Source organism: Microtus oregoni, unplaced genomic scaffold (assembly GCF_018167655.1).
Source record: "Microtus oregoni isolate MIOR12 unplaced genomic scaffold, Mior012 000036F_ref0000092, whole genome shotgun sequence".
In the NCBI taxonomy this organism is placed as follows: domain Eukaryota; kingdom Metazoa; phylum Chordata; class Mammalia; order Rodentia; family Cricetidae; genus Microtus; species Microtus oregoni.
The window spans coordinates 2,202,681-2,227,697 of NW_024543095.1; the positions used below are offsets into that span (position 1 = coordinate 2,202,681).

The window sequence follows — 25,017 nt, forward strand, 5'->3', positions numbered from 1 at the left end:
TCCCGTGAGGCAGATTCTGAGAGGCAGGGCCTTGAGGCTGATAGCCTGGCCTAAAGCCCTGTGTTGGGAGTGGGCCTACTGTGTGACCTCATACAAAGAGTTTGACTTCCCCATGCCTTGGTTTCACACCTGTAAAACAAGGACTGTTATTAATATCCCATCCATCTGGAGTGGGTGTCAGGACTCCACAAGCTAGCATGTGGAAGATTTCGGGGCCTGGGGCTTGAGGAGCCCTGGGTACCCCCTCCCACCTTTGTGATTACAGAGGTTGCTGTTTTCCAGACCATTCCCTCTAGCTTTTCCTTCTGTGTGCTCCTCTACCTCCATCCCTGGAGAGAGGCATTTGCGTCTTCCTCCCCAAGGGAGGAGGATTGTATAGCTCTGAGAGACGGGCATGCCTGCCTAACGGGGTCTCTGTAGCCCCTGAGCCTTCAGGGCTATGTGGAGGAACAGCTGCCAGCTCCTACCTGTTGGCCTCCCTGTGCCACCTCCAAGACTTACTTGCTGTTTGAAGTCACGGTTCATAGTGGAAAGGACTCCCTGCCCGTGCCTCCCTGCCCCAGTGGAGTCACCTCCCAGTCACCTGCTCCTGGTCTGCGTACAGTTTTGAAGGCTCTATAACAATACAGAGAAACCAGAGACTCACCCTGTTCCTGCCAGCCCTGACCTCCAAACCCTAACCCCAGACAGCACTCCTATAAGTGTACTGCTCCTTGAGGAAGGGCTAGAGGACAGAGCTGGATGGGCCAAGGCCCTGTCCACATAGGTGTACAGTATCATATCCTTGGGGTGGGGGTGGGGTGACAGTCCTTTCTTACCTCATTATCCTCCAGGAGAGGTCCTCGCCCCAGGATCCCAGCACGCTCGCCCTCAGGATCTGGAACAACATGGTGAGTGTGGAGATGTGTGGCCCGTGCCAGCCTGTGGGCTGGTTCACAGAGGGACAGCCTTGACTTACCAATGGCGAGCTGGTACAGAGCTCCATCCTGCTTTCCCCAGAGGCAGGGCGGGGCCCCTAGAGTTGGGTAAGTTGACTGGCTTCAGGTTGCATTCAGGGCACAGGCTCCCTGAGGTTCCTACTCGTTTTCCTCTCTGAAGTGGCACCATGCAGGTTTAAAAGGTGTAGGTGGTACCTGGAGCCATCACAGTCGTCAGAGAGATGGCCTGGGCTCGAATTAGATCCTGCCTTTCATGCCTGCATCAATTCAGGTATCAACCCCCCACACAGGAAACACATCACCCCTGACCCCACGCGTTCAGTGATTCTCACCCTCCATGTCTTAGATTGTGTTACTCTCCCTAACAATGATGGGCTTTCCCGGGTCCCCAAAGGTTTCCCAGGGCCTTTGGGAGGTACCCCAAAACTTGGTGCCCTTTCAGGGTGCTTCTTTTGCCATTGTTTGCCCATCCTTGCTGCCGTATCCTTAGAATCCCAGCAATATGCATTGGGTTTTCTTCTTCCTTGGATTAGAAGCATCTCATTCTTTTCCTCCAGCTGGTGAGCTGCATGGAGTATACTGAGTTTCAGTTATTCCAAGGTGACCCGTGGAGATTGGATCAGGGAGGTTAGGGGACGGTGGTAGTGACCCCATGTGTGAAACACTTTGACCTTTGGCAGTGAAACCCAAGGCCTTTTCCAAAGGCACTTGCTGGTGAGGCAGGCACTTGGGTGGCATAACCCCTAACCAGTGGTTCTCAACCTTCCTAATGCTGTGGCCCTTTAATACAGCTCCTCATGTTGTGGTGACCCCCAACTATAAGATTATTTTTGTTGCTACTTCATAACTGTAATTTTGCTGCTGCTATTAATTGTAATGTAAATGTGGGTTTTTTTTTTTTTTTGATTTTTGGAGGTAGAGCTTTGCTAAAGGGATTGTGATCCACATGTTGAGACCTTTTATTCCATTAAGGGCAGAAAACAGACCCCGGGCTTCATGACCTCCTGTGACCTCCCAAGGAGACAGGGTTGACTGTACCAGCTCAGCCTCAGGCCTCTGCCACACCATGCTTCCTCGGCCAACAAGTGTCTGACTTTGCTCTGCCCTGCCTCGTGCTAGAGGGTACAGGAGGACCAAGTGTAGCCCCTGTCTTCATGGAGCTCAAGTTATAGCTGGGAGGGTACCAGTCGTTAGAACAGGGCACAAGTGTCCTGGCCGGCAGGGCTGGGCTGGCAGATCCTCAAACCCAGTATGGACCATGAGGTCAGGAGGGGCCCTGAAGACGGAATTTGAGGTGAGTTTGAAGTGATATACAGGAGGAGGGCAGGGCAGGCACCCTTGGCACCAGGGCCTCTCAGCAAAGGGTGTGGGGATAATGAGCCAAGTGCATCGCCGAGTGGCAGGAGGGAGGCTGGCCTATCTGAGAGGCAGTATGGGGATGATGGGACTCAGAGTGCCGACAGACAAGACCTAGAACTCAGGAACAGCTGAAGAGAGCACAGCAGGGCGGGACCCTTTCCCTTTCTCATCTCCTCAGCGTTGGTGGCAGTAGTGACGACATCCACTTTTTATCAGGCGGTCCAGTGGCATTCCTGGGCTGCTGACCCAATTTCCTCTGGCCTGCTCAAGGGTCACAAGGAGCGAGTGCCCAGAGGGAGATAAGAGTTTGGGGTACAGCAAGTGCCAGGAGGACTTCCCAGAGTAAGTGACAGTTGTCCTAAGTGGCAGTCACTGACCTCTCTCCAGTCCAACACCGGCAAACCCACTAAGTTTCCCATTAAGTCCTTCCAGGCACCTACAGCCCAGAAAGGGAGAAAGGAGTGTTTCAGTTCCCCCGTTTCCCCACTGGCAAAATACCAGGCCACCCACCACTCTGCTGGAACCCACCCACAGCTCCTGCAGGCTTGAATCTGCCCATGAAGGATCTGGAATGTGACAGGTTAGGGCGAGGCAGAGGGTGTCAGAAAGTGGTTTTGGCTCCAGTCCCACATCTGGCTGCTTCTTGACAGAGTCATGTTATTCTCTCCCCTGCCAAGAGAGTACAATGACCTTCAGCTAGGGGAGCCTGTGGGCTCCCTTCATGTCTTTCAGTTCTGTGGTCCCTTAGAGTATGGGGAGGCTGGAGCCCTTGGTTTGTATGTTTATCTTACCCCAAACCATGGAGGCCATACCCAGGGTTACATGTTCTATGCCACATTCAAACACAGAGCCTCAGGGGGAGGGCTTTCCTCCTAGATAGGTAGCGGCGGGTGTGGGGGTGGTCAGAAGTGCTATAATCTCAGGGACCTTCACCTGCCTTTCTCCTGACTACCAATCTATGTTGAAAGGGATCTCTGCAGCCCACAGAGCCATGTGTGACTACACACGGGCCACATCAGCATCTGTCTTCTGTGCCCTCAGAGGGCAGGTGTGAGCTCTAAGCGCTGCACATATGCAGAGGTGGTGAGTGGTTTTGTCTGCGCACACCCGGACTAGAACTCTGCTAGGTTCCTGATCTCCCTGGTCCCAGCCCTGGCTGCAGCTTGCGCCCCCTCTACTAAGCTGAAGATTTGTGTTTGGGCAGAACTCATTCTCTCTGGGTCCTTTCTGCTTCTTCTTCAGCAGTTTCTGGAAATTCTTGTACTGAAGGGACACACCCTTGGGGACATTCAATCCCAGGTCCTCCCAGTAATCTCAACTCTAAGCTGAGTCTAGCGGCGAGATGCTAGCGCTACCAGGCAGGAGGGGAAACGTGGGAAGTAGTCATACTTCAGAGGAACTCATTCCAGATCCGATTTCTAAAAAGTTATTTATCGAGGGAGGGGTGCACTGAGCTACGGTGTGCGTGCCGAGGCCAGAGGACTGCCCGCCACACTCGCATCAGGCTTGGCGGCCAGTGCTGAGCCATTTAACCAACCCCCAGAGATGATTTTCTTACGATCACCCTCATCCGTCCCCATGTAAGCTAATTTCACAGTGGCAGAGCAGAGTGAAGGAGACCAATGAAGAGAGTGGAAGATGAAGCAAAAGCAAAGGATGAGATCAGGGACAGATGTTGGGGGGAGGGGAAGGGAGCCGGTGCCTGTGGGTACAGCAGCCCCGGGGGGTAGAAGAAGGAAGGAAGAGGGGCTATTTGAAGTAATCAGGTTTTCTCTCTTCTCTGAGGATTCAGAGTTAGAACCAGTGTAAGAAAACTGTATGACTGATATGGGAACATTTAACGTGAGGCTTGCTGTGGCCTTGGCCTTGGCCTTGAGACATGATCTCAGTCTGTAGCCAGGCTGACCTCAAATTTAAGCAGTCCTCCTGCCTTGGCTTCCCAAATGTTGAGATTACGAGTGTGTACCGTCATGCTCATTTAAGATGAGGTTCTAAACAAAAGCAGGTTTAGTGGGCAAACCTATAAACTGCCCTTCTCTGGAGCCCTTGAAATGGTTTGCAGGGTTTTGTTGAATTCAGCCGTCAGGATAGATACAGTTTCTTTCCAGATTCTCTCTGGATTCTGACATTCTTGAAAGCCTGAGGGAAAAATGCAGAGCAGTTGACCCAGCCCTTAGCCAGGTCCCATGAGCGCTCCCTTTTTCCTAGGATGGGCCAGCATCAAAATAAAACTGAAAGGAGTTTGAGAGCCCATTTCTTCCCTGCCACTCCTCCAGAACTGACTGTAATTGTGTCCCTTTATCTGCCTCCTCCCACCAGATCAGAACAAGCCACAAGTCCTGAACGTTCTTCTGGCTTCCGGGTATCTGGGGCACAAATGCAGAATTACTAGATCTTGAGGGGCATCTGAATCATTGTGGTTTATCTGTGTGACAGCTAGAGGGGGTGTCCAAGCCAGTAACCAACCACATCCCTGTCAAAGTCCTTGTCAGGGGGGTGAGGGACAAAACTGCTACCAGGGCCTAGCACTGTGGTGCGGCAGGGCTGAGAGCAAAGCAGAAGGCTCCCAAACAGGAGGGAAAGGCATGGGCCGAAGACCCTTCAACCACTGCAGCAGGTTTTTAAGTTCCCGGCTTCCTCCCTCCCCTCCCTCCCTCTTTCCCTCTCAACTCTGAACTCTTCCTCTTTCTCTTCCTCCTTCCTTCCCTCCCTCCCTCCCTTCCTCTCCCTCTGTGTCTGTCTCTATATCTCTCTCATCTCTGTCTCTCTCTCTCGATCTCTCTCTCATATCCAGGATCTCACGTAGCCCAAGCTGGCCTTGAACTTGCTACTTAAGAACGACCTGGAGTTTCTGATCCTCCACCTCTGCCTTCACAGTACTGGATCACAGGCATGCATGACCACACTAGGTCTTTATTCAGGGCTGGGGATCAAACCAGGACTCAAGCACTCTTCTGAGATACATTCCCCAGTCCATAAAAAGAAGTTTTAAAAACAATCGCCCACCTTGGGTTGGGGATGTGGCTCAGTAGTCGAGCATCTGCCTGGCATGTAGAGGGCCCCGTTCTTGACACCCAGCACTGAAGAAAACCTAAACAAAACCCTTCATCTCGTTCTTCAGTGGCCTTCATCCCCCTTTCTCGGGTGCTTTTGCTGCAGTTCTGAGCTGTTGGCTCCACCTGCTGCTCTCAGTACCATCTGTCTGCTGTCAGGTGGCCTCTGTGATGGTGGTACCGATGCCATCAATTCTCAAGTTGCTAGCCAGTCTGTTGTCTGCGAGTGTGGAGGCCAAGCTGCATTCCCTGTCACTCCATCTGTGTGGCCCAGCCAAACACTGGGGCCTGTTTGACTTCATAGGCAGCTGTGTAAACTTCAATCCAGACTTGTTGGTTGTTTTTTTTTTTTTAATTGAACCTGGGTTTGTGTACATGTAGATTGATGATTCTCAACCAGTGGGTTACAACCCCTTGGGGGGGGGCACATTTCAGATATCCTGTATGTCAGATATTTACATTACAATTCATAACAGTAGCAGAAATACAGTTATGAAGAAGTAATGAAAATAACCTTATGACTGGGGGCCACCACAGCATGGGGAACTGGATTAAAGGGCCACAGCATTAAGGAGGATGAGAACCACGCTGTAGATTATAGCCTCAAGAAGGGGAAAACTGGGGCAAAAGATACAGGCTTTTCCCACACTGCTTGGGCTTGTCCTTCCTCCCTATCTCTACTGTCCTTGACATGGAAATCTTTATCAGCGTCCAGCCAACTGGACACTGAGGGGAGGACACAATGCCAAGTATGGTAACCACCCTAGGGAAACCACGTGACCCGCTGTGATAATCTGGTTGGACTCCGAATAACAATGTTTGTCTGCCTTGGATACCTGCTCCAAACCATGTTCAGTTTCTCCTACTGCACTCCTGGGGAGGTGGGCTAGGAAGTCCCATCAAAAGCCACCAAAACCCACCAATCTCACACCATGGTCTTCAAACGAGAGTACTACCACATCCCTAGGAAGATGTAGGCCACACTTCCCTGAGAGTTGAGCTGCTCACCCCTCGGTCTAGGACGAAGCTGGAAATGCCCACAAGGGCTACTGACCCAAGAGTCAGACTCGGAGAGCTCCCTGGCTGGAGGAACCCATCTCAGGAGTGCCACGGAGGGCTGCTACCTACACAAGGCCTCTGTTTCAGCTGTCACCTTCTCTTCTAGATGAAGCCAGTGGGTCACAAAGATGAACTGTTTGATGCAACGGAGAGAGAGAGGCTGGAATGTCCGTCTCAGGTAGGAGACACTGGGCTGGGTGAGGTGAGGTGTGGGTGACAACGTGGACTTCACTGAAAAGTGGGGTGTTACTGAGACTTTAGCCCCGAGAGTCTTGGGCCTGCTGTTCTGGACCTGAGCACAGGTTGTCCTAAAACTGATTCCTGTGCACTGTGAGAGCAGAGTGAAGACCCTTCATACCTGTGGGCATCATAGGAACAAGGCCACAGCTCACCTGGCCTCCAGTTATGGTCCCGCTAGCCTTCTTGGGGCCCCAGGTGCCACATCAATGCCTTCCTATACCTCAGGAGGCAGAGCTGATGAGGTCCTAAGGAGTCTTGAAGGCTGTATCCTAAATATGTGCCCCAAATGTAATAAATCTATAGATAATCTTTCCAAAGACATGGATGAGGAAATAACCAAACATCAATGACTGAAATTCCTTCTCTCGTGGAAGGCAGGTGGATTTGGGGGGAGGGTTGCTTTCTTGATAGCAGAATTAGTAAGTTTATTGTGATTAGGCAAACCTCCTTTCCTCTTTGTTCTGACTTCTGAAGCCTAAAATGAGGTCCTCTTCTGTCTGAGATTCCTGTGTTTAGCTGGGTAATACAGACCACTGAGACAGAGAAGGAGAAAGTATCAGAGATGACTAGCTTGCAAGTGGGCCATTTCAAAGCCCCAGGGACTTTCTTCAGGAGGCCATCAGGCAACAGGAAGAGAAGGGGCAGGGAAAGGTCTGGATTCATGGAGAGGATATGTGTGAAAACTCAGTGTTAGAATCCAGCCACTGCCCAGGCCACAACACCCTCGGCAGCCTTTTCCCAGTCACAGAAACTGACAGATATCTACCGAGTCCCTGGCTAACAGACCCCTGGGGCCAGGGTCTCTGCACTGGAAAGAGAATTTATATCCAAGGGGGTGGGGATATTATCACATACCTTCTTCCCCAGCCCTTTCCCTGGCTCATGTCCAGTTCACAGACTTCTACTGTGAAACCAACCCCCAATCTCATTCTGCACCCAGGCTCTGTACAACTGTTCAGAGACCCCACCAGGCTGCCTCTCTCTGGGCTCTGTGCTGTCCTTGGAGCCCTCACCATGTATGTTTTATCTTTCTGCTTGTCTGTGACACTCCTAACTTTAAAAAAAAAAATAAACTCCTTACTCCCCAACACCCCTCCTCAGTGTCTCTCTTGAACTCTGCCCCCACCTGAAACCTTACATCATGAACGTTTCAGTTAACCATATCAACGATGATGGGCTTGATTACTATGGGATTGAGAGCTCTGGGTCATGGCTATATGCTACCTTTCTCTGCAGGAGAGCCCCTATCTGTTCACCTACAGAAATAGCAACTACCAGGCCAAACAGCTGAAACCCATAGGAAGGCTTCAGGTAAGGAAAGGACAGACGTGAGTCTTTGTAACCTTCCACATGGTTCTCTGTGTCCTGAAAACTCCACTGGCCTCTGGGCACACCGAGAGCTGTGGAGTTCTGGAAACTGCAACAGGTACCCGAAATTTAGCCAGGGCAGACTGGGGGGTAAAGGACCTCAAGTGTGTGTGTGTGGCTTGCTCTTGGTGGCCCAGATCAACACCATCTTAGACCTGACTCCGTGTAGCTCTCAGAGCTACATGAGGTAGTTGGGGTTCCACGGCACTGTGGCAGTTTGACAAGAGACCTCGGATCCTCCACAAATCTTTGGCTAGTCCTTGAGCCTTTAATCTGAGAAGGAAGAAGATAGAATTGTCAGGGTAGAGGGAGAAGGGAGCTGAGGTCTGGAACCAGGTAGTTTGGGGACCAGATAGCCTTAAAGTCCAACCTGACCTGCACTGTACACATCTGGATTGTGGCTTATCATCTCAGAGTCACCTGGATTCTTCCCGCTGAGATTAGATAGGGCACTTTGCACTCCTCAGGGCTCAAACACCGAAAGACTGACGTCTTTGCTCTCAGAGAACCAGGACAAAGGTGGATAAAGATGACTTGGTCCTTCCCTTCCCATGGGAGCATTCGCTCCAAGTGGTAGAGTGAGCTTCTACTCTTAAGAAATGCAATGAGAAAGATTCCTGAGTCACCAACGGGCCCCATATTTTCTAATTTTTACACCTAGAAGAAAGCAGGCACAGCGAAATGAAGCCACTGGTTCTACCTTCAAATCCAGAGTCTTCCAGATCCTGGCTATGTGTGGATAAGAAAGGCCCTCAACCTCCCCGCGCCTTTGGTTTACATTTGGGAAGTTGTAACTGTGATAGTCTCACCATATGGAGTTACAAAGTGTGTTAAGAAAGAGAAAGCATTTATTCCAGTGTCTGGAATGTAGGGAATCCTATCAAAGCGTTGCTATTTGTTTCTATATATTGCTGTTTTCCCTTGGATGCATTATTAAGTCTCTCCTATACCTCTAGAACGGAAGCTCAGAGGGGCAAGGACTCGGGGCCAGGGCCGAGTCGTGACTGTGAGCTGATGAAGAAGATGTATAGGTGAATCCTAGACATGAGATTTTAAAACATGAATAAAGCACACTGCTAGTCCAAAAGGACACAGTTTGGTAGAGAAATGGACACACCAGCCAGCAATTACAAACACTATAGTAACTGGAATTAAAATTTTGTGTTGGGTCTTCTGGGACTACAGAGGAAGAAAAACCAACTCAGAAAGTTAAAGATAACTTTCCTAAAGATGATCTCAATTTTGAAGGATGACTAGGGGTGAACCTGAGAGGCAGAAGGGTAAGAAAATGGAGAAGGAAAGAGTTGGAGGAATGTCTTAAGCAAAGGCTCAGAGGTATGGGAGGGTATCAAGACTTTGGTCAAGGACAGACTAGAGTTGGGAAATGTTAGGATCGATGGATTTTATGCTGAGGTTGGTATATGGCAGCAATTTTTTTGTCCAATCAACGAATAGTATTTCCTAGATGCTTGGCACCATTGTCATCTTGGAGGACACAACAATAGACAGCATAGACAGAAGGGCCTGGCTTGGCTGAGAATCTAGGCAGGGGAAGGTCACAGTTACATCTTCCTGAGAGAGAGAGAGAGAGAGAGAGAGACCCCATTGTGAAGGGAGAGGAGGGGACCTCCAGCCTAAAGGAGGTGACACTGTTGAGGACCTGCAACACTGTAGACAGGACTATTAACGGCTTGAGCTCAGGTGAAGGAGAAGGAGGAGGAGACAGATCGGAGCAATGTGTTATGGACAGTGAGCTATGAGGTTGAAAGAGAGAGAGATCTTAACAGACATAGTTCTGTTCTGTTTTAATTGTGAGTGGTCGTTTCCAGTATATAGGGCCAACCCCCAATCCTCTGCCCCCAAGTTCTAGTCCAGTTGGTGAGTTTATTCATCCCCTGCGTGTCTCATTTCAGGTGAGAGAAGGCACAGAATTTAACTGCTTGGACAAAGACCCCTCGAACACAGTACCCACCACAGGTACATGGTTATTTGTTGGTGGGTTTTCCCCTCACTGGAGGGCTGGAATTCAAGTCAGAGCAACTTTAAGATAGCAAGGACTCTCCCAAGATCAGGGTGAAGGTGGGTGAGAAGGTCCAGGACAGGTGTTTATGGCCCTGCCCGAGGCCAGGAGGTCATGTTTATGCATGATTATTATTTAACTAAAATAATAGCATCCTTATCAGAAAGCTTTGACTGAGCATTGACCCCATGTCAAGCCATGTTATGTAAGGAGCCTAAGGGTTGCTGAATGCATTGTTCCTATCTTATAATCTTGATGGGTGAATTTGTTCTTTAAAAAAATTACTTGTAAACAGAAAGCAAATTAGCCAGTCCATACTTCTTACCCAAGGAATGTGCAGAATGTGTTCAAAGTCCACACAGAATGGGGATGCCCAGCAGATTAAAAAAATTGTCATTGCTCTCTATGTTTCCTTTCCCTTTCTTTCTCTTTCCCTATCTCTGTCTTTCTCTCACTCTCTCGCTCTTTCTCTCTCTCCTTCATTCCTGCCTTCCTCCCTATCTTCCTATTTCCATTTCTCTCAAGACAGTGTTTTATCTGTATAGCTCTGACTATCTTAGAACTCACTCTGTAGACCAGGCTGACCTCAAACTCAGAGAGCCACCTGCCCCTGCCTCCCAAGTACTGGTGTCAAAGGTGTGCGGCATCACTCCTGACTTCACTATATTTCTGAAATGCTGCTGGACTCTGAATAGGAGCCTCACAGAATGTTCTAGGCAGTCATTAACATCTTCCTGAAGAGGAAGCTACTTAAGCACTGCAGGTTTTTCCGCGGGTGAAGCAGCTTGGGAACCGATGCCCATACATATGGGAAGTCACGTGACGGTATTAGTGGTACCCTTGTGACTCAGAACCTTAGCTAAGACATTAGTGCTGTAAGCTCTCATGCTGGCCATTGGAGGATAATTAGATATGCTCATTTCTCAGTCTGCTTGCTTGTTGATTTGTTGGTGAATTGTTGGGTAGCTCCTGTAAGCCGTTCAGGAGTATCTATCCTGGCTGATCTAATTTAACGTCTGACCTGGATTACTGAAAAGGGAAAATTGAATTTGGAGAAGTCACAATACCTACAAGGAATCTTACATCTGTTGTAACATTGTCTCCTTGTGTTATGAGCAGAGCAAGTCAGGACCATGGCTTAACTTGCCTTTTCCGAGCATCTTGCCTTTTCACAGGCAGATTAAGACATATAATTGTCAATAAAAAAACAGAGCCTGGATACAAAACATATTCTTTTTCAAAGCTGTAATGTAACAGAATAGGCGTTCGTGTTTATTCTGGTATCTGAAGTACAAAGTACCTGAAGCCAGGACCTTAAGAAGAAATCTATTTAGCCCATGGTTTTAGAGCCTGAATACCCAACATTAGATGGCCTGTCTCTTTGGCTATGCCCCTTGTGGCAAAGTTAAAACATGGTACAGAGATGGGAAGAGAATTGATAAAATGAGTCATGTGTTGGGGTCACCTTCATTTGTAACTGCCCACTCTCATGAGAACTCATTCACCTTGCAAGGCAAGCATTAACCTTGTCCAAGGGCAGTCCCCAGCCCCCAGGGACATAATTACTTTGCATTAAACTCAGCTCTTCAGTTTCTACCTCTTCCCCATCACTATATTGAGAACCAAGCCTCCAGAACTTGAGTCTTTGGGAGACCAAACCACACCCAAGCCCCCACATTAGTGGTGCAGATCTTACATGAAGATGTTTAGTCTTTAGACTTCTTGCTCCTATGTCTGATGGCCCTGCATTCCTATTGATTTACTTGCTGGGTGGACTTTAACAGCAGAAATAATCATCTTTATATGTGTACCCTCCCATGGTAAAAACCCTTAGTCTAAGACATAGATAGAGGTATATGTATCGAGATATGCATATATCTAAATAGAGATAGAATATCAATTTGAAGGTTCTAATAGCTGTGTTTTAATCTTATCACTCTGAAAGGATGTTCTGTAAAGCATCTTGCAATCTCCCTGAATTGTGTTTCTGTCATGGCAACCGTCCATCAGAGCCTATCTCTACATCTAGAAACCAGATAGACAGTCTCTTCCTTGCTCCCTGACCCTAGTGACCATTGTGTTTATGAGTGCTTGAAGGAGTCAAGAGCAGGAGATCTCAAGACTTTACAATCTGAGATACCTTAGTGATAGGCACTGTTTAAGTACACAGATCCAAGCCTCCAGTGAGCTACCCCAATGACGTAGGACTGAACCATGGACGCTCGTCAGTGAAATTCATGCTCATTTAAGAGTGTCAGGCTAGACCTCCGAGTCTAGGGAAACAAGATAAGTGGGCAAGAAGAAAAACACACTTCGTTTTTGTTTCACTTGCCTGTGAGCATTCTAATCATATTCATGACGGAAGTATTTTCATGTTTTAAAAAAAAGGAAAACCTCAGCAAAAGACCACACTACTATTTTCCTTTGATTGTTACCATGTTTCTGGAAAGTTCTTCCCCCCTCTTCTGGAGACCATGATTGCTGATTGAAATGAGAGCATATGATACACCCCCACTGGCTTAGCAAATGGGAGGAGCCACTAAATACTTACCGAGCAACTCTGAATGGCTGAGAATTTTAAATTCATCCAATGAATTCGCAGAGTCAGCCAGGCCACAGTACCACCACTCGCACATTGTCTCTAAGAATGTGGTGTAAAATAACTATTTTGCCTCTCAGAGTATTTTCGAACTCCTTTTTGTAGTCACAGATGCACAGATGAAAACTGATGTTACACAAGAGGACAGTGCTTGTCTTCTCAGGCCGTGGTCCCTGGTGCCTAGGTGCCTAGTCTTACCTGCCAGAGCTCGTGGGTGATAGACTGCCTCAGCTGATCTATGGGGCTTCAGGGGTGAGAGGCAGAAACTTGGTGCAAGTCACTTTTAGAACCAATCAGCATTTGGAATTCAGTGATCAAGGCCTGCCTGTACACCTGTAGGGTTTACAAAGCACTATGGTTTTATAAACACTGATACTCTGATATTTACTGCCCCTTCCTCTCATATAGCCTGGATGAATTAAATATCTATCTAGGGGTCTGCTGGTGACTTAAGTTTTTTCCAAAAATAAGCGGCATTGAGGAGTGCGAGGGGACGTGGCTCCCTGGCTGTCCGTCGAAGACTAGCTGCTAATTCTGATTTCATTCAGCAGCAACAACCACAGAAGGCATCCATGCGGTGCTGCCTGTGTGTGGCTGCGACCAGCCGTGTGAAACAGAAAAGGACATTCACTCAAGTCACTGATTCTTAGCTCCCCAGACATTTGTTTACCCCAGTTGGCTACACTGAACTCTCCTAGAGCTAAGGTGAGAGATGACCATGTTCCAGCAGTAGGCAGTCGGTCACAGACCCAACAACCAGTGCTCAGTGAGGCTCTGAAGCCACCTACCTGTTCTCGGGACTTAGTGTGGCCTGCCATCAGCAAGCAGTGTTGCCCCCTTGGGACTAAGAGTCTGCCTGTCCCTCAGTACATCCAGCCTAGGAAGCAAATTCAAGTTCTCCCAGAGAGGCTCCTTTAAGTATTTTCCTCCCCCAATGTTATTTAAAAAAAAAATACATTTAGTGTTTTAAAACAAATTGAGGATTTGATGAAGGAACCACCAAAATGCTGAGGAATTGAGTGCAACTTTGAAATATGAAAATAGGACCATGAAAATTGGGACCCTAATTAACGTGGGAAAATAGTCATTGAAATTGGGACCCCTGTTGATATGTAAACAGCACAGACAGAAAGGGTAGAAAATGGAATTAGTGAACTGGAGGGTAGCTAAGAGGACATCATCTGGAAGTCAGCATTCACTGAGGTCTAATAATTGTAGGAATGAGGACTAACAGATAAGTCAGTGGAGTTAGCCTTCTATAGCCACAGTTTCCACGTCAGCAGATTCAAACAATAATGGTTCAAAGATGTTAGTCTTCTCTAGCCACAGTTTCCACATCCGCAGATTCAAACAATAATGGCTCAAAGATGTTTAGTGGGGAAAAAGTCCCAAATTACAGGCTTTGTTTTTATTATTTCCTAAATAACCCATTATCATTTTTTCTTTTCTTTTGAGATAATTACTTCATTTCTCCTTTCTCTTTTTCTCCCTTCAAACCCTCCCATATATCCTTCTTTGGTCTCCAAGTTTCTTATTTAAACTTTTGAGATCTGTAAAATCACCATCACATAACCTTTCATTCAATCTAATATGTTTTATTAATATACTTATAGCAAATACATAGTAATCATCCACACTTTTGCAGTGCAATGTGGCCTTTAAATACACAAATACAACATATAACAATCAAATCTGGAAACCCAGCATATACATCACATCAGATCTTATCATTTCTTAGTGAAATTAATATATTTCTCTCACTTCTCGTGTGTGTAAGGTACCCATTTATCCTATATATGTAGATTAAAATCTCCAAAGGCAGAAATGGGGTTTTATTCTAATGTCAGTAAATTACCATCATTGTAGAAATCTTTTTATAAAAATCCCTAAAATTGCAGAACAAATGAATTGAGAAGCCCAAGCTAACAAAGAGAGTAAATTGATTTTTTTTTTTAAGATTGTAGCATCGAGTGGTTCAAGTTGTTGGGCTACACAAGAATAAAACACCAAACTGTTAATCGCTACTCCTGAGTATGGCTTTTCGTGGGCAGAGGCCATTTCTCCATGTTTACTTGTGTAGGCTGCTCGCTGCTCATAATACCGCCCAAAGCTTGGATGGCCTTCTGATAAAGACTCTCTGTAGAAACATCCATAAATTAATCATGAGTGTCAAACTTCTCTCAAGGCAGTGAACAGTGTGTTCCAGATAATATTTATCTAATCAGGCCACATAAATTTAATCTTATCTTGAAATAGTTGCCTTTCCAAAGGGAGCAATTGCTAAAGTGTTTTTATTAAATTTCTGATTCTTTATCAGTGTGATGGTATTAATAAATCTCCAGCCAAGGTCTACAGAATATTAAACCAAAGAAGTGTATGCGCCGTAACATGACAGTAGAGTGCCCGATAAGCCAACTCCCAGCAGGCCTCGTTTCATACGGCCTGGCCTCTCTGGCTGAGAATACAGAGCGGCAAACTAGAGAAACCACTCCAGAAGCAAACTGTGTGCATGTGTGCACACATGGACACACGCACACATGAACACACACATGCACACATGGACACACACACGCACACATGGACACACACAGGGACACACACATGGACACATGGACACACGCACACAGGGACACACATGGACACACACATGCACACATGGACACACGCATGAATACACACATGAACACATGGACACACACACATGGACACCCACATGCACACATGGACACACACAGGGACGGACACACAAAGGGACACACACACACAGGGACACGCACACATGGACACATGCACACGTGGACACACATACACACATGGACAACACACATGGACACACATGCAAACATGGACAACACACATGGACACACGTGCACACATGGACACACATGCACATGTGGACACATGCACACATGTGGACATACACACAGGGACACACACATGCACACACACAGTAGAGGAACAGAGGATATATATATATATGTGCATATATTCTGTCTCATTTCTATCCACCAAATTTAAGAGGTAATTATGGTCTGTTTGAGTTGCTTTTTACATTTTTTAAATTTTACATTCACATAAAAATAAATAAATGTAGGTGGGTGTGCTTGTGCCATGGAGCATGTGAGGAGGTCAGAGGCCACCTTACAGGAATTCTCTTTCCACCCTGTGAAATCTGGGAACAAAACTCGGGTCTTTTGGCATGGTGGCAGGAGCTTTTTACCCACTAAGCCATCTGGACTTTTCTCAGCCTATAATAAATGTAGGAACTGTGGAGGCAAATCTGCCCATCGCCTTCACAAAGTCTTACCCTAACCTTCGCATACCAGTTGGCATTCAGAGAATTCACTATTATGGCCCTGAGAATATAGTAATTGACTGTCGTCAACACAAGCTAAAATAAACCACTTTGGAGTTGAGGGAATGGGTCTCATTTTCTGGTGTGCTTTCCCCCCCTCCTTACCCTCTATAGCCTGATTTCTTTGGGAAAAGGTCATTTTAAAGTTTCCATGCTTAGCCCTGTAGGCGTGTGTTAATGTGTGCAGCTGGGTTTGTGATTTGATATTGTTCTGCTAACCACGCAGAGTAGCTGTGGAAGGCTGGGAAAGACCACGTAGGCTGTAATCACGTAAAAGGGAATGTGTGCGTGTGTGCGGTGAATTCAAGGCATGATGATGAGGGAAGGAAGACTCTAAAGATACTTAAGTGACTCTAGGGTCTCAAAACAAGACGTCAAAGCCACCGTCAGGCTTTGTAATGGCAGCCACAGTCGTGGGAGCCAATTTGTACCTAGACCTGGAAGGAAACAGTTATGGTCTCTACTACAAATGCAGAAATGGACCCCTGCCCATGGCTTCAAAACAAAAAGCTATTTCTCAAAATGTGGTACCCAGACAGACACCAGGCCACGGTGCCTGAGGATTAAACATGCAAATTCTTAGACTCACTAAAGACCTACTGAATCCGAAGCTCTAGGGAGTGTGTGTGTGTGTGTTGGGGGGGTCATGTGTGATTTAACAAGTTCTCCAGGTGATTCTCGTGCACAACCCAGTTGAAGGACCGCTAATCTGTATACTCTCACAGCCTACATTCATGACCATACATGTGTTAGTTTACATCCTAGGAAACATCAGGGCCTTTTCCTTCCCAGTACAAGTCCTTAGTGGGAGTGGCAGCTGCCACTCTGCCAGAAGCATGGAAGTGGTAGAGGTATTTCCGTGGAAGGGGAGCTGAGATGGCTCTGCAAATCCTGTCCAATTTCTCAGTCACTGAGTTGGCTGCTGGTGGCAGCAAGGTATGCCATGGTGAAAGCTAAGTTTCCCAGCCACTTTCCTGAGGCACAGGGAACCAGGTCCAGAACCTTCCTGAAATCCCCATTCTCCGTTCACCCGAGATTTGCTTTTTAGTTCACAGGCTGAGGCCGGCTGACATCAAGGTGATTGGAGCCCTGGGTGACTCTCTCACGGTAGGTGACCTCAACTGGAGAAGGAATAGGAGATTTCGGTTTTGCATTTTGTTTGTTTGGTTGGTTTGGTTTTGCGAGACAGGGTTTCTCTGCATAACAGTCTTGACTGTCCTGGAACTCACTCTGGAGACCAGGCTGGCCTCAGACTTACATAGATCCACCTGCCTCTGACTCCTGAGTGCTAGGATTAAAGCCATGTGCCACCACTGCCTGAATTTGTTTATGCTTTTTAGACCAGGATTCATGTAGTTCAGACTGACCTCAATTCATTATGTAGCTGAGGTTAGCTTTGAACTACTGGTCTTCCTGGGTCTACCCCCCAAGTGCTGGGGTTACAGTTGTGAGCTACTGTATCCAGCTGGGAGAGGAGATTTTAGTGAACATGAAAATATGGATCTGAAAATTGAGATTTTAATCCTAACCTGTTTCTGGTCCTAATCTCCAAGCCCACCACATCTCCCCTCCGTGCCCAATATCTAGCGAGTCTTATACAGTGTGATATTCACTCCAATCTCTGCATTCTTTGCCAATGGGGGAAAAGTGGAAGGACCCTGAGGGCACATGTCTGTGGTGAGGCAGCATCTCCTGCCATGAGTATCGCCAAAGATTCAGTCAGTCTAGAAGACTACTACTACTCAGGCAGGCAAAAGAGATGATGACCTAGGAGCTAGGACTGATGGGTATGGAGGTAGGAGTGAGAAGTGAGGGTCAGTAGAAGACGTAGAAGTTCCAAAGATGAACAAACCTGCCTCTGGAACTGTCCCATAGTGATACCCCAAACAAACTACCTGTTTAAAAACAAAACAAACAAACAAAAAACCCCAATCCCATAGAGAGCCTCAGGGGTGGTCCCCAGAGGATCACTCCTGGTGGAGTTCAACTGTCGTCTCCAGCTTCTGTCCCCTGGATCAATTAGAAGGCAACATCTCCAGGTTTGAACTCTCCAAGGACAATTGTGTTTTAGCTCGCTCTGCAGCCCCATGATAAAAGTCCTATGAGGGATGGCGTTCCTCACGTTCGATGCAGTGAGTACCCAGTTGCTCAGCTGCTGGCTCTAAAAGCCCTAGGATTCAGAATATTAGTTATCCCTATAGCAACCTCCGCTGTGAGACCCCAGCAGGTGCTTGTCCCAAAGGTCTTACTGTGTGTAACCCTTGGGAGAAACTGGCAGGATGGTCCTTGGCATCTTACTAGCTGTGTGTCTTAGTCATTTCCTGCTGAGGGAGGCCTTGATCTCACCCAACCCCCTACCCTCCTCCGTGGTCTCCTAGAAGATGCCCTCAGGACAGAGAGCCATAGAGAATCACACAGGTGCTAGGGACTTCTAGGGGAGGCAGCAAGTGTGCCATGGTGGCAGATAGAAAAGGGAATTTGGTACCAAACTGTAGTAAGCATAACCTGGGGATTCCACCTGGAGTTCAGAAATACGTGCTTCAGGGGAGCAGATACCCCCAAGTACATTTTACGCCATGTCTCACCTGCACATGCGTAGATGTGATGAGGCTAGGCTTAGCAAATGCTTCGTTTGATTATATGTTTCACAACTTTTAAAAGTGGACACAGTACCTTCAAGCATGTGCTTTTGCAAAAATATATGCTATCAGCCTGTGCATCTCTCAGTTGCAGTCTAGACAGGGTTTCCCGGAGGAGGGATTAGCTGTGGTTGGCACCAGGCTCTCCCAGTGGGAGCGCACACTAATCCCAGAAAGGACGGGAGAGGTATCCATAGCAGGTTCCATCTGGATTCGAGAACTTTCCAAGGCATCCTGCCCAGGCTAAGGGCCTGGACATCAATAGGTGGACAGCTGTGGTACCCTGAGAAAAAGCAGTGGTGCCCACCCGCCATTTGCTTTCTCTTTCAGGCAGCCAATGGGGCCGGGTCCAAAACTGGGAATGTCTTGGATGTCTTAACTCAGTACCGAGGCCTGTCCTGGAGGTGAGCAAGGCAAAGGCCTCCGAGCCTCCTAGAAAAACAGATCATCAAGTGAGGGTTGGGCTATCTTGTTCTTTTTATATCAAACTTCTATATTCAATTTATCGACCTCTCCAAAAAAACTATAATCCCTAGAACAGGAGGTGTGGACAGGAGTTTGGTGGGAGGTGGGGGGTGGGGGGAGGGATGTTGGCAGGGTGGGCGGGGTGGTGGGGGGATGGGAGTGGCGGGGTGGTGGGGGCAGTGAAAGCGCACAAATGTTTTGTTCATAGAAGTCGGTGCTATTTCGAGACTTTGGTGGCTTGGATCGGGAGACCCTGACAAGGGTGCCCTTTCAAAAACAGCTTTTCCAAGCTAATCAGGAACAGAAAGACCAGAGTAAGCTAGTGACAGTAATGGAGAATCTGCTTGGCACTGGGCTGGCCACAAAAGAATTCCTCTGGATTGGGAAAGGCAGTGAGAGAGACCAACTCCATTCTCCCTGCTCCAGCATGAGAGGGACTCAAAGCTAAAACTATAGGAGCCGCTGCAGCAGCGACAGTTTAAGTTCTCATGTCTGTTTGTTTGCTCTGGTGTCCAGGGAAAGAGGAAAAGAGTTGCGTCCTGATTTGGTTTTTAGTTTTCGTGAAGAAATTATGGGTGTTTTGAGTCCCTGGAGCTGTGATTCCGGAGGGAAATCTGTTTTGTTTAGGCTTGGCTGGCCCTTTAAACCTTCATTTTCTTTCTCCCTTCTCACCAACAGCATAGGAGGAGATGAGAACATCAGGACGGTGACCACCCTGGCCAGTGAGTTCCTTGGTGTTTTGGGGGCGGGGTGGCTACGCCTAAGCTCACTGCGCCCCCTACTGGCGGCCGCCAGCTTCGCAAGGCAGCAGGACGCAGCTGCGTGCAGTAGGGGGCACTGCTTCCCCGTGGCTGCCATCTAGGCTCGGTTCCTGAGCTAATCAAAGCCTTGGAGGGTTTTGTCAGCTTTTTAGTGCTTTTCAACAGGAAGTCGTCTTTATCCAATAAACGAGTAAGAAAAGGAAAGAGAGCTTAGACCAAATCTTAGGACAATCATTTAAAAGTGATCCGATAAAGAAGGGTTGGACCGCGGTTCTGGACTCAGAGCCTATCTGGGGAGCTCTCCACCTAGGCCTGGGAGGCGTGGGCATCTCTGTTCACAAGGACCTTGCTGTATGAACCCGTAGTAATTGCAGCATTGAGAGATGAAGTTACCTTGCTCAGGCTCATATTTGGGGCTCAACATTTTCCTTAAGGCTTTGCCAACAACCCACTCAGATTATTTTTTTTAAAGCCTGGCTACAATTTTCCGAGAGGGGGGTCTACCTTTAATCTTTTGGGCTGTGGCTATGGGCAGTGCTTTCCATTATGCTACTTGATTCATTATCTTTAGTGCTGCCCACCCCAGTGTTTATACTTAAAGTGCACTTTCTTTTAATAAGGCATTAGACGATATTTATAGTGAATTATTTTCTTCTTAGATACCCCTAAGAATTTTGCCCGAGGAGGGGGGTTAGGGGTTGGTTGGTTTCATTCTTACTACTTTTTCAGGTACGTATCCCTTTGGTATATCTTGAGCTAAGACACTGAGTTTTAAGCTAGCAAGGCTAGACAGTAGGGATACTTAAAGCCAGACTGGCATGCCTGATTCGACTTCATGCCTATTATCTATTTTAGTTCCTGGAAAACCGTGCTGAATTTAAATAAGTACAGTTCCGTGTCATGAGTACTTCCTGTCCCCTGTTGCTAGGAGGTGACTTAGGCTGCTTCTGAGAGTGTAATGATCTTGGCTTTGAGGTGGCCTGGCAAGACGTCATATTGTTCCAAGAACATCCACCAAAGTGCTTTACAAATGACTGAGACCGTGTCACCTCTCAGGCGGCCTCCCCTGATGCACTTAGCTTATCTGTTCAGCCTTCTTTCCTAGCGGGAGGAGATTCGGGGTAAATGGGTGTGTGGAATTGACTTCCTGTGCAAGGTCAGGACGTACCCCCATCCAGTGCAAGGTCAGGACGTACCCCCATCCAGTGCCCGGCTCGAGTTAACCCAGCAGGTGCTCCAGTACAGGGTGTGGGGGAGACACAACTCTGCCCCCATGGCATCTGCCACTCTTCAGCGCAGGGCATGCCACCCTAAAGACAGACGCAAGCACTGATGATCAGCAAGCATGGATGAACAGGTCCGCAATGTGGGGGGAAGTCAGCAAGGACGTTGAGACGTGGGGGAACCAGAAATCAGAAGGGAGAGTCTCGGTGAAATCAGGTTCCGTAAAGCAAGTGATGCCAATAGCTATAACCATAAAGAATATAAGGGATGGAGGACGAGGTTGATGAAATCTTTGATCAAATAGCAATAAAAAAAAACAATATGACCATACTGTCTAGGAACTCTAGGATATGATCAAGAGGCCAAACCTAAGAACAGATAAAATAAGCTGGATGAGCCAGGCAGTGGTGGCACACACCATTAATCCCAGCACTTGGGTGGCAGAGGCAGGCAGATCTCTGTGAGTTCGAGGCCAGCCTGCTGTACAGAGTGTGAGTTTGAGATCAGCCTGGTCTATAGAGTGGATTCCAGGAGAGCTAGGGCTGTTATACAGAAAAACCCTATCTCGAGAAACAAAATAGAAAGAAAGAAAGAAAGAAAGAAGGAAAGAAGGAAGGAAGGAAAGAAGGAAAGAAAGAGAATGGATAAGATAGGAGAGATAAATACTAAAGGAATACAGAATAATCCAATCTAATTAATAGCATAAGGTTTCTCAAATCTAGAGAAAAATACTCAAGGATGAGACATTTAGAATCCAAAATCCACCTGACCCAAGAACCACAATGTATTATAGACAGCATATCAAAAGTTAGAAAGTAAAGAAACAATATTAGCAGCTGTAAGGGGGACATGAAAACTTGCTCACAAAGGGAAATACATCAGAATAATAACAGGTCTCATTAGCCACCATAAAAATCAGAAGAATGTGGAATTATATATTTTGAGCCCTGAAAGTAAAGGACTGCTGATCAAAATTGCTATTTCCAGCAAAACACTCTCAAAATTGATGGAAAAGGGCATTTGAAGAAGAAAACGAGGAAATTAACTTTTAGGTGAAGAGAAAAGCCAGAATGGGACAGACTGACTGACTTCTACCAGACCTTTGAGGAAGAGCTAACAGTGGTCTTCTAACCATTCCATAAAGCAGGAACGCCTCCTACCTCACACTACACGGCAAGCATTGTCCCCACACCAACCCTGCTGAACACAGAGGAGCATAAAAAAGACCCATTTCCTTTGTGATTATAGATGCAAAAATTTTCAATTCTTGCAAATTAAATTCAGGAACACATTGAGACCATATGCAAGTCAGTTTGATTCCAGAGATACAAGGTTGCATTGACATATACAAATTAGTAAGGACAGAAATCACATGATCATCTCAATAGATGCAGGAAAAGACATCAACAGCCTTTCATGATAAAAAAAAAAAATCCCTAAAGAAACAAGGACCTGATGGGAAAATCTTCAGTGCTGCGCCTGATAACGCAGAGGTTCTCAACCTGTGGGTCGTAACCCCTGTGGGAGTTGAAGGACATTTCACAGGGGTCACCTAAAACCTTCCTGCATGTCAACTCTCTACATTATGGTTCATAATAGTAGCAAATTTACAGTTATGAAGTAGCACCGAAAATAATGGTATGGTAGGGGTCAGCACAGCATGAGACATTCAAGGGTCACAGCATTAGGGAGCTGAGGACCACTGCTGTAAAGTCTGGGGCACCCAACATTCTGTTCCGTGCTGGGCTGTGGTGCCGAGGCTATGCTCTGTCCTCCACAGAGTGGCCAAAGGAACTTGACAGTTGGCCATGTCATCCCAGCGCTCAACAGGCTTCTGTAGGAAAATCACCAGTTCAAGGATAGCCTGGGCTATACCTAGGTGACCCTGTCACAAAGCAGTAAGAAAGGGGCTTGGGAAGATTGCTTTGGGACCATTGGTAAACATGTCCCTTGTCTTTCCAGACATCCTCCGGGAATTCAACCCCTCCTTGAAGGGCTTCTCTGTTGGCACCGGGAGAGAAACCTCGGCCAATGCATTCTTCAACCAGGCCGTGGCAGGAGCCAAAGCAGAGTGAGCCTGAGTGTCTTGGGGGGGCGGGGAGTGCACGGTGGGGAGGGCAGAAGCAGGGTGCCTGGCAGAGCTTGCCTTGGCCTGGATTTTAGTGTAGGTGGAGAGTCTTGATCTGGGTAAAGAGTCAGGGTGAACAGCTGGAACGGGCTGTCTTAGGAGTGTCCTTTGCTGTCAGACACACGAATCTAGCCGTGGACACTCAACCCTGCTCTAGGAACCAAGAGAATTCCTCTGATGCCCTGCATGTATTTCACGTAGATCCCCTGGCCTCGTCTGTCACCTGATTCCCTCACTAAGCAGTGACTGTAAATGGGCCCACGGGGAGTTCCCATTGTTCGCTTGCTACTATTGCTTTTGAGTCTTCTGCTCCAGGCCTTCCTTAGGGGTTCATGTTGGGCTCTGCACTCTCGAGGCTTTCCTGTGTCATAGGAAAAACATTGACACGGGAAGCAAAGCCCTGAGTGTCCGCCACATTTTTTACTTGGTATCTACAAGAAACAAGACTATTGGAGGCCTCTTTTTCACAAACCATGGAGCTTGTGAGGTTGACACCATCTTGGAAGCAAAAGCTCTAAAGAGCTGTGCCCTTGCATGGATTGGATGAGGATGGTGGTCTCAGCACTAATTCAGCCTGGCTGCTGGGCTCCCCTGAGGGAAGGTGTAGGGACTCGGAGATCATGGTGCTGCTGACCTGACGATCCCTAACTAACAGATCAGTGTCCCTGGTCTTCCCCACCCCCATCCCTGCTTGCACACTATTCAAAGACTTGAGTGTTCCTTGGGGTCCTTTTCCTAGCCAATAACACACAAACACCGCATCCAATTAGGGAAATGTGTGAAAAGACATTTTCTATTTTACCACAGTTTTTCTCCCAGATTCAGCACACACCACACTTCTTCACATGGGTCTGAAGATTTTTATTTATTTATTTTTTTTGTAGTTGCATCCCGAGATTCCCTGGTGATTTCCTAGCTCTCAAGGCTCTCCTGGAGCTGTCGGCCTCCTCTGAGTAACTTTCGCATTTATTCCCCATAGGAAAGACAGCTCATGCCAAGCCTAACAGGTTTGAGAATGACTTTGAAGGCCGCTTCTTTCTTTGCTGGCCATAGGGTGAAAGGCTAGTGACCTGCCACTTCCAAGCCCAAACTGGCTTTAACATTTACAGAATTTCTCTTCAGCTGGTAGCGCCAGATGAAAGGCAGTTCTACCATGATTAGATCACGGAGACATGCAAGAGTGGACGGTCAGAGTCAAGGACCTGAGTGACCGCAGTAAGTGTGGCTCACACGGCCTTGAGTCTGTGGCCTCAAGAAAGACATTGGGTGGCAGAGAAAAGCAGGCGCAGGGAAGCTGTTCCCATATTATACACTTGAAACTACAGCACAAAAATATCTAGCCTGAACAGGTACAGCAAACTGACCCCAGGATCTGGCCCTGGGTCATACAGGCCTCATTTTCAGCTTGCTCACACCCTTTCCTGTACTCACAGCAGTGCCCACGTTACAGAATATCTTCATGGCTGGTATCCTTGTGTCCCACGCAGTAGCTCTTAAGATGGACAACATGGGAATTATTGCCTGTGTTTTTACCAGTGACTCAAAGCTAAGCCTGAGCCCTTGGAGTACCCATTCCAAACTCGGGTTCAAAGACAGAGGGGCTGCCCTGATAGCATCACATCCACAGATGAGAAGCAGGTTGAGTGACTGACTCCAAGGCCCCTCCCAGGTCTCTGACACCCAGTGTTCTGGGGCCAGGATCAGAACAATTGGGCCAGTAGTTAAGGCAGAGGGAGGACAGCGCATACTGCCTGGAGCATGGTGCTGGAGGACCTTTGCAGGTGGTGAATGTGCTAGTGACAATGGAAA

The 25,017-nt window shown here is 47.5% G+C and overlaps 1 protein-coding gene and 1 long non-coding RNA gene across 4 annotated transcripts in view; one reads left to right on the forward strand and one right to left on the reverse strand.

Annotated features, from left to right (window-relative positions):
- Nucleotides 1–566: 566 nt before the first annotated feature.
- On the reverse strand, nt 567–999 carry LOC121432932. Its single transcript, XR_005972257.1, has 3 exons — nt 959–999; nt 819–877; nt 567–615 (listed from the first exon to the last, which is right to left on the reverse strand). It is a non-coding gene; the product is annotated as an uncharacterized LOC121432932 (long non-coding RNA).
- A 5,236-nt stretch (nt 1,000–6,235) lies between these two features.
- Plb1 (phospholipase B1) overlaps nt 6,236–25,017 on the forward strand; it is a 73,365-nt gene continuing 54,583 nt past the window's right edge. For 2 of the 3 annotated variants that reach the window (XM_041631104.1, XM_041631106.1), the window contains exons 1-7: nt 6,236–6,587; nt 7,886–7,960; nt 9,931–9,994; nt 17,040–17,098; nt 18,961–19,034; nt 19,774–19,817; nt 23,043–23,151. In XM_041631104.1, the coding sequence (XP_041487038.1) occupies nt 6,516–6,587; nt 7,886–7,960; nt 9,931–9,994; nt 17,040–17,098; nt 18,961–19,034; nt 19,774–19,817; nt 23,043–23,151 (497 nt within the window). In that variant the 5' untranslated portion in view covers nt 6,236–6,515. The remainder of the gene's footprint in view (nt 6,588–7,885; nt 7,961–9,930; nt 9,995–17,039; nt 17,099–18,960; nt 19,035–19,773; nt 19,818–23,042; nt 23,152–25,017) is intronic. The other variant, XM_041631105.1, reaches the window with a different exon arrangement.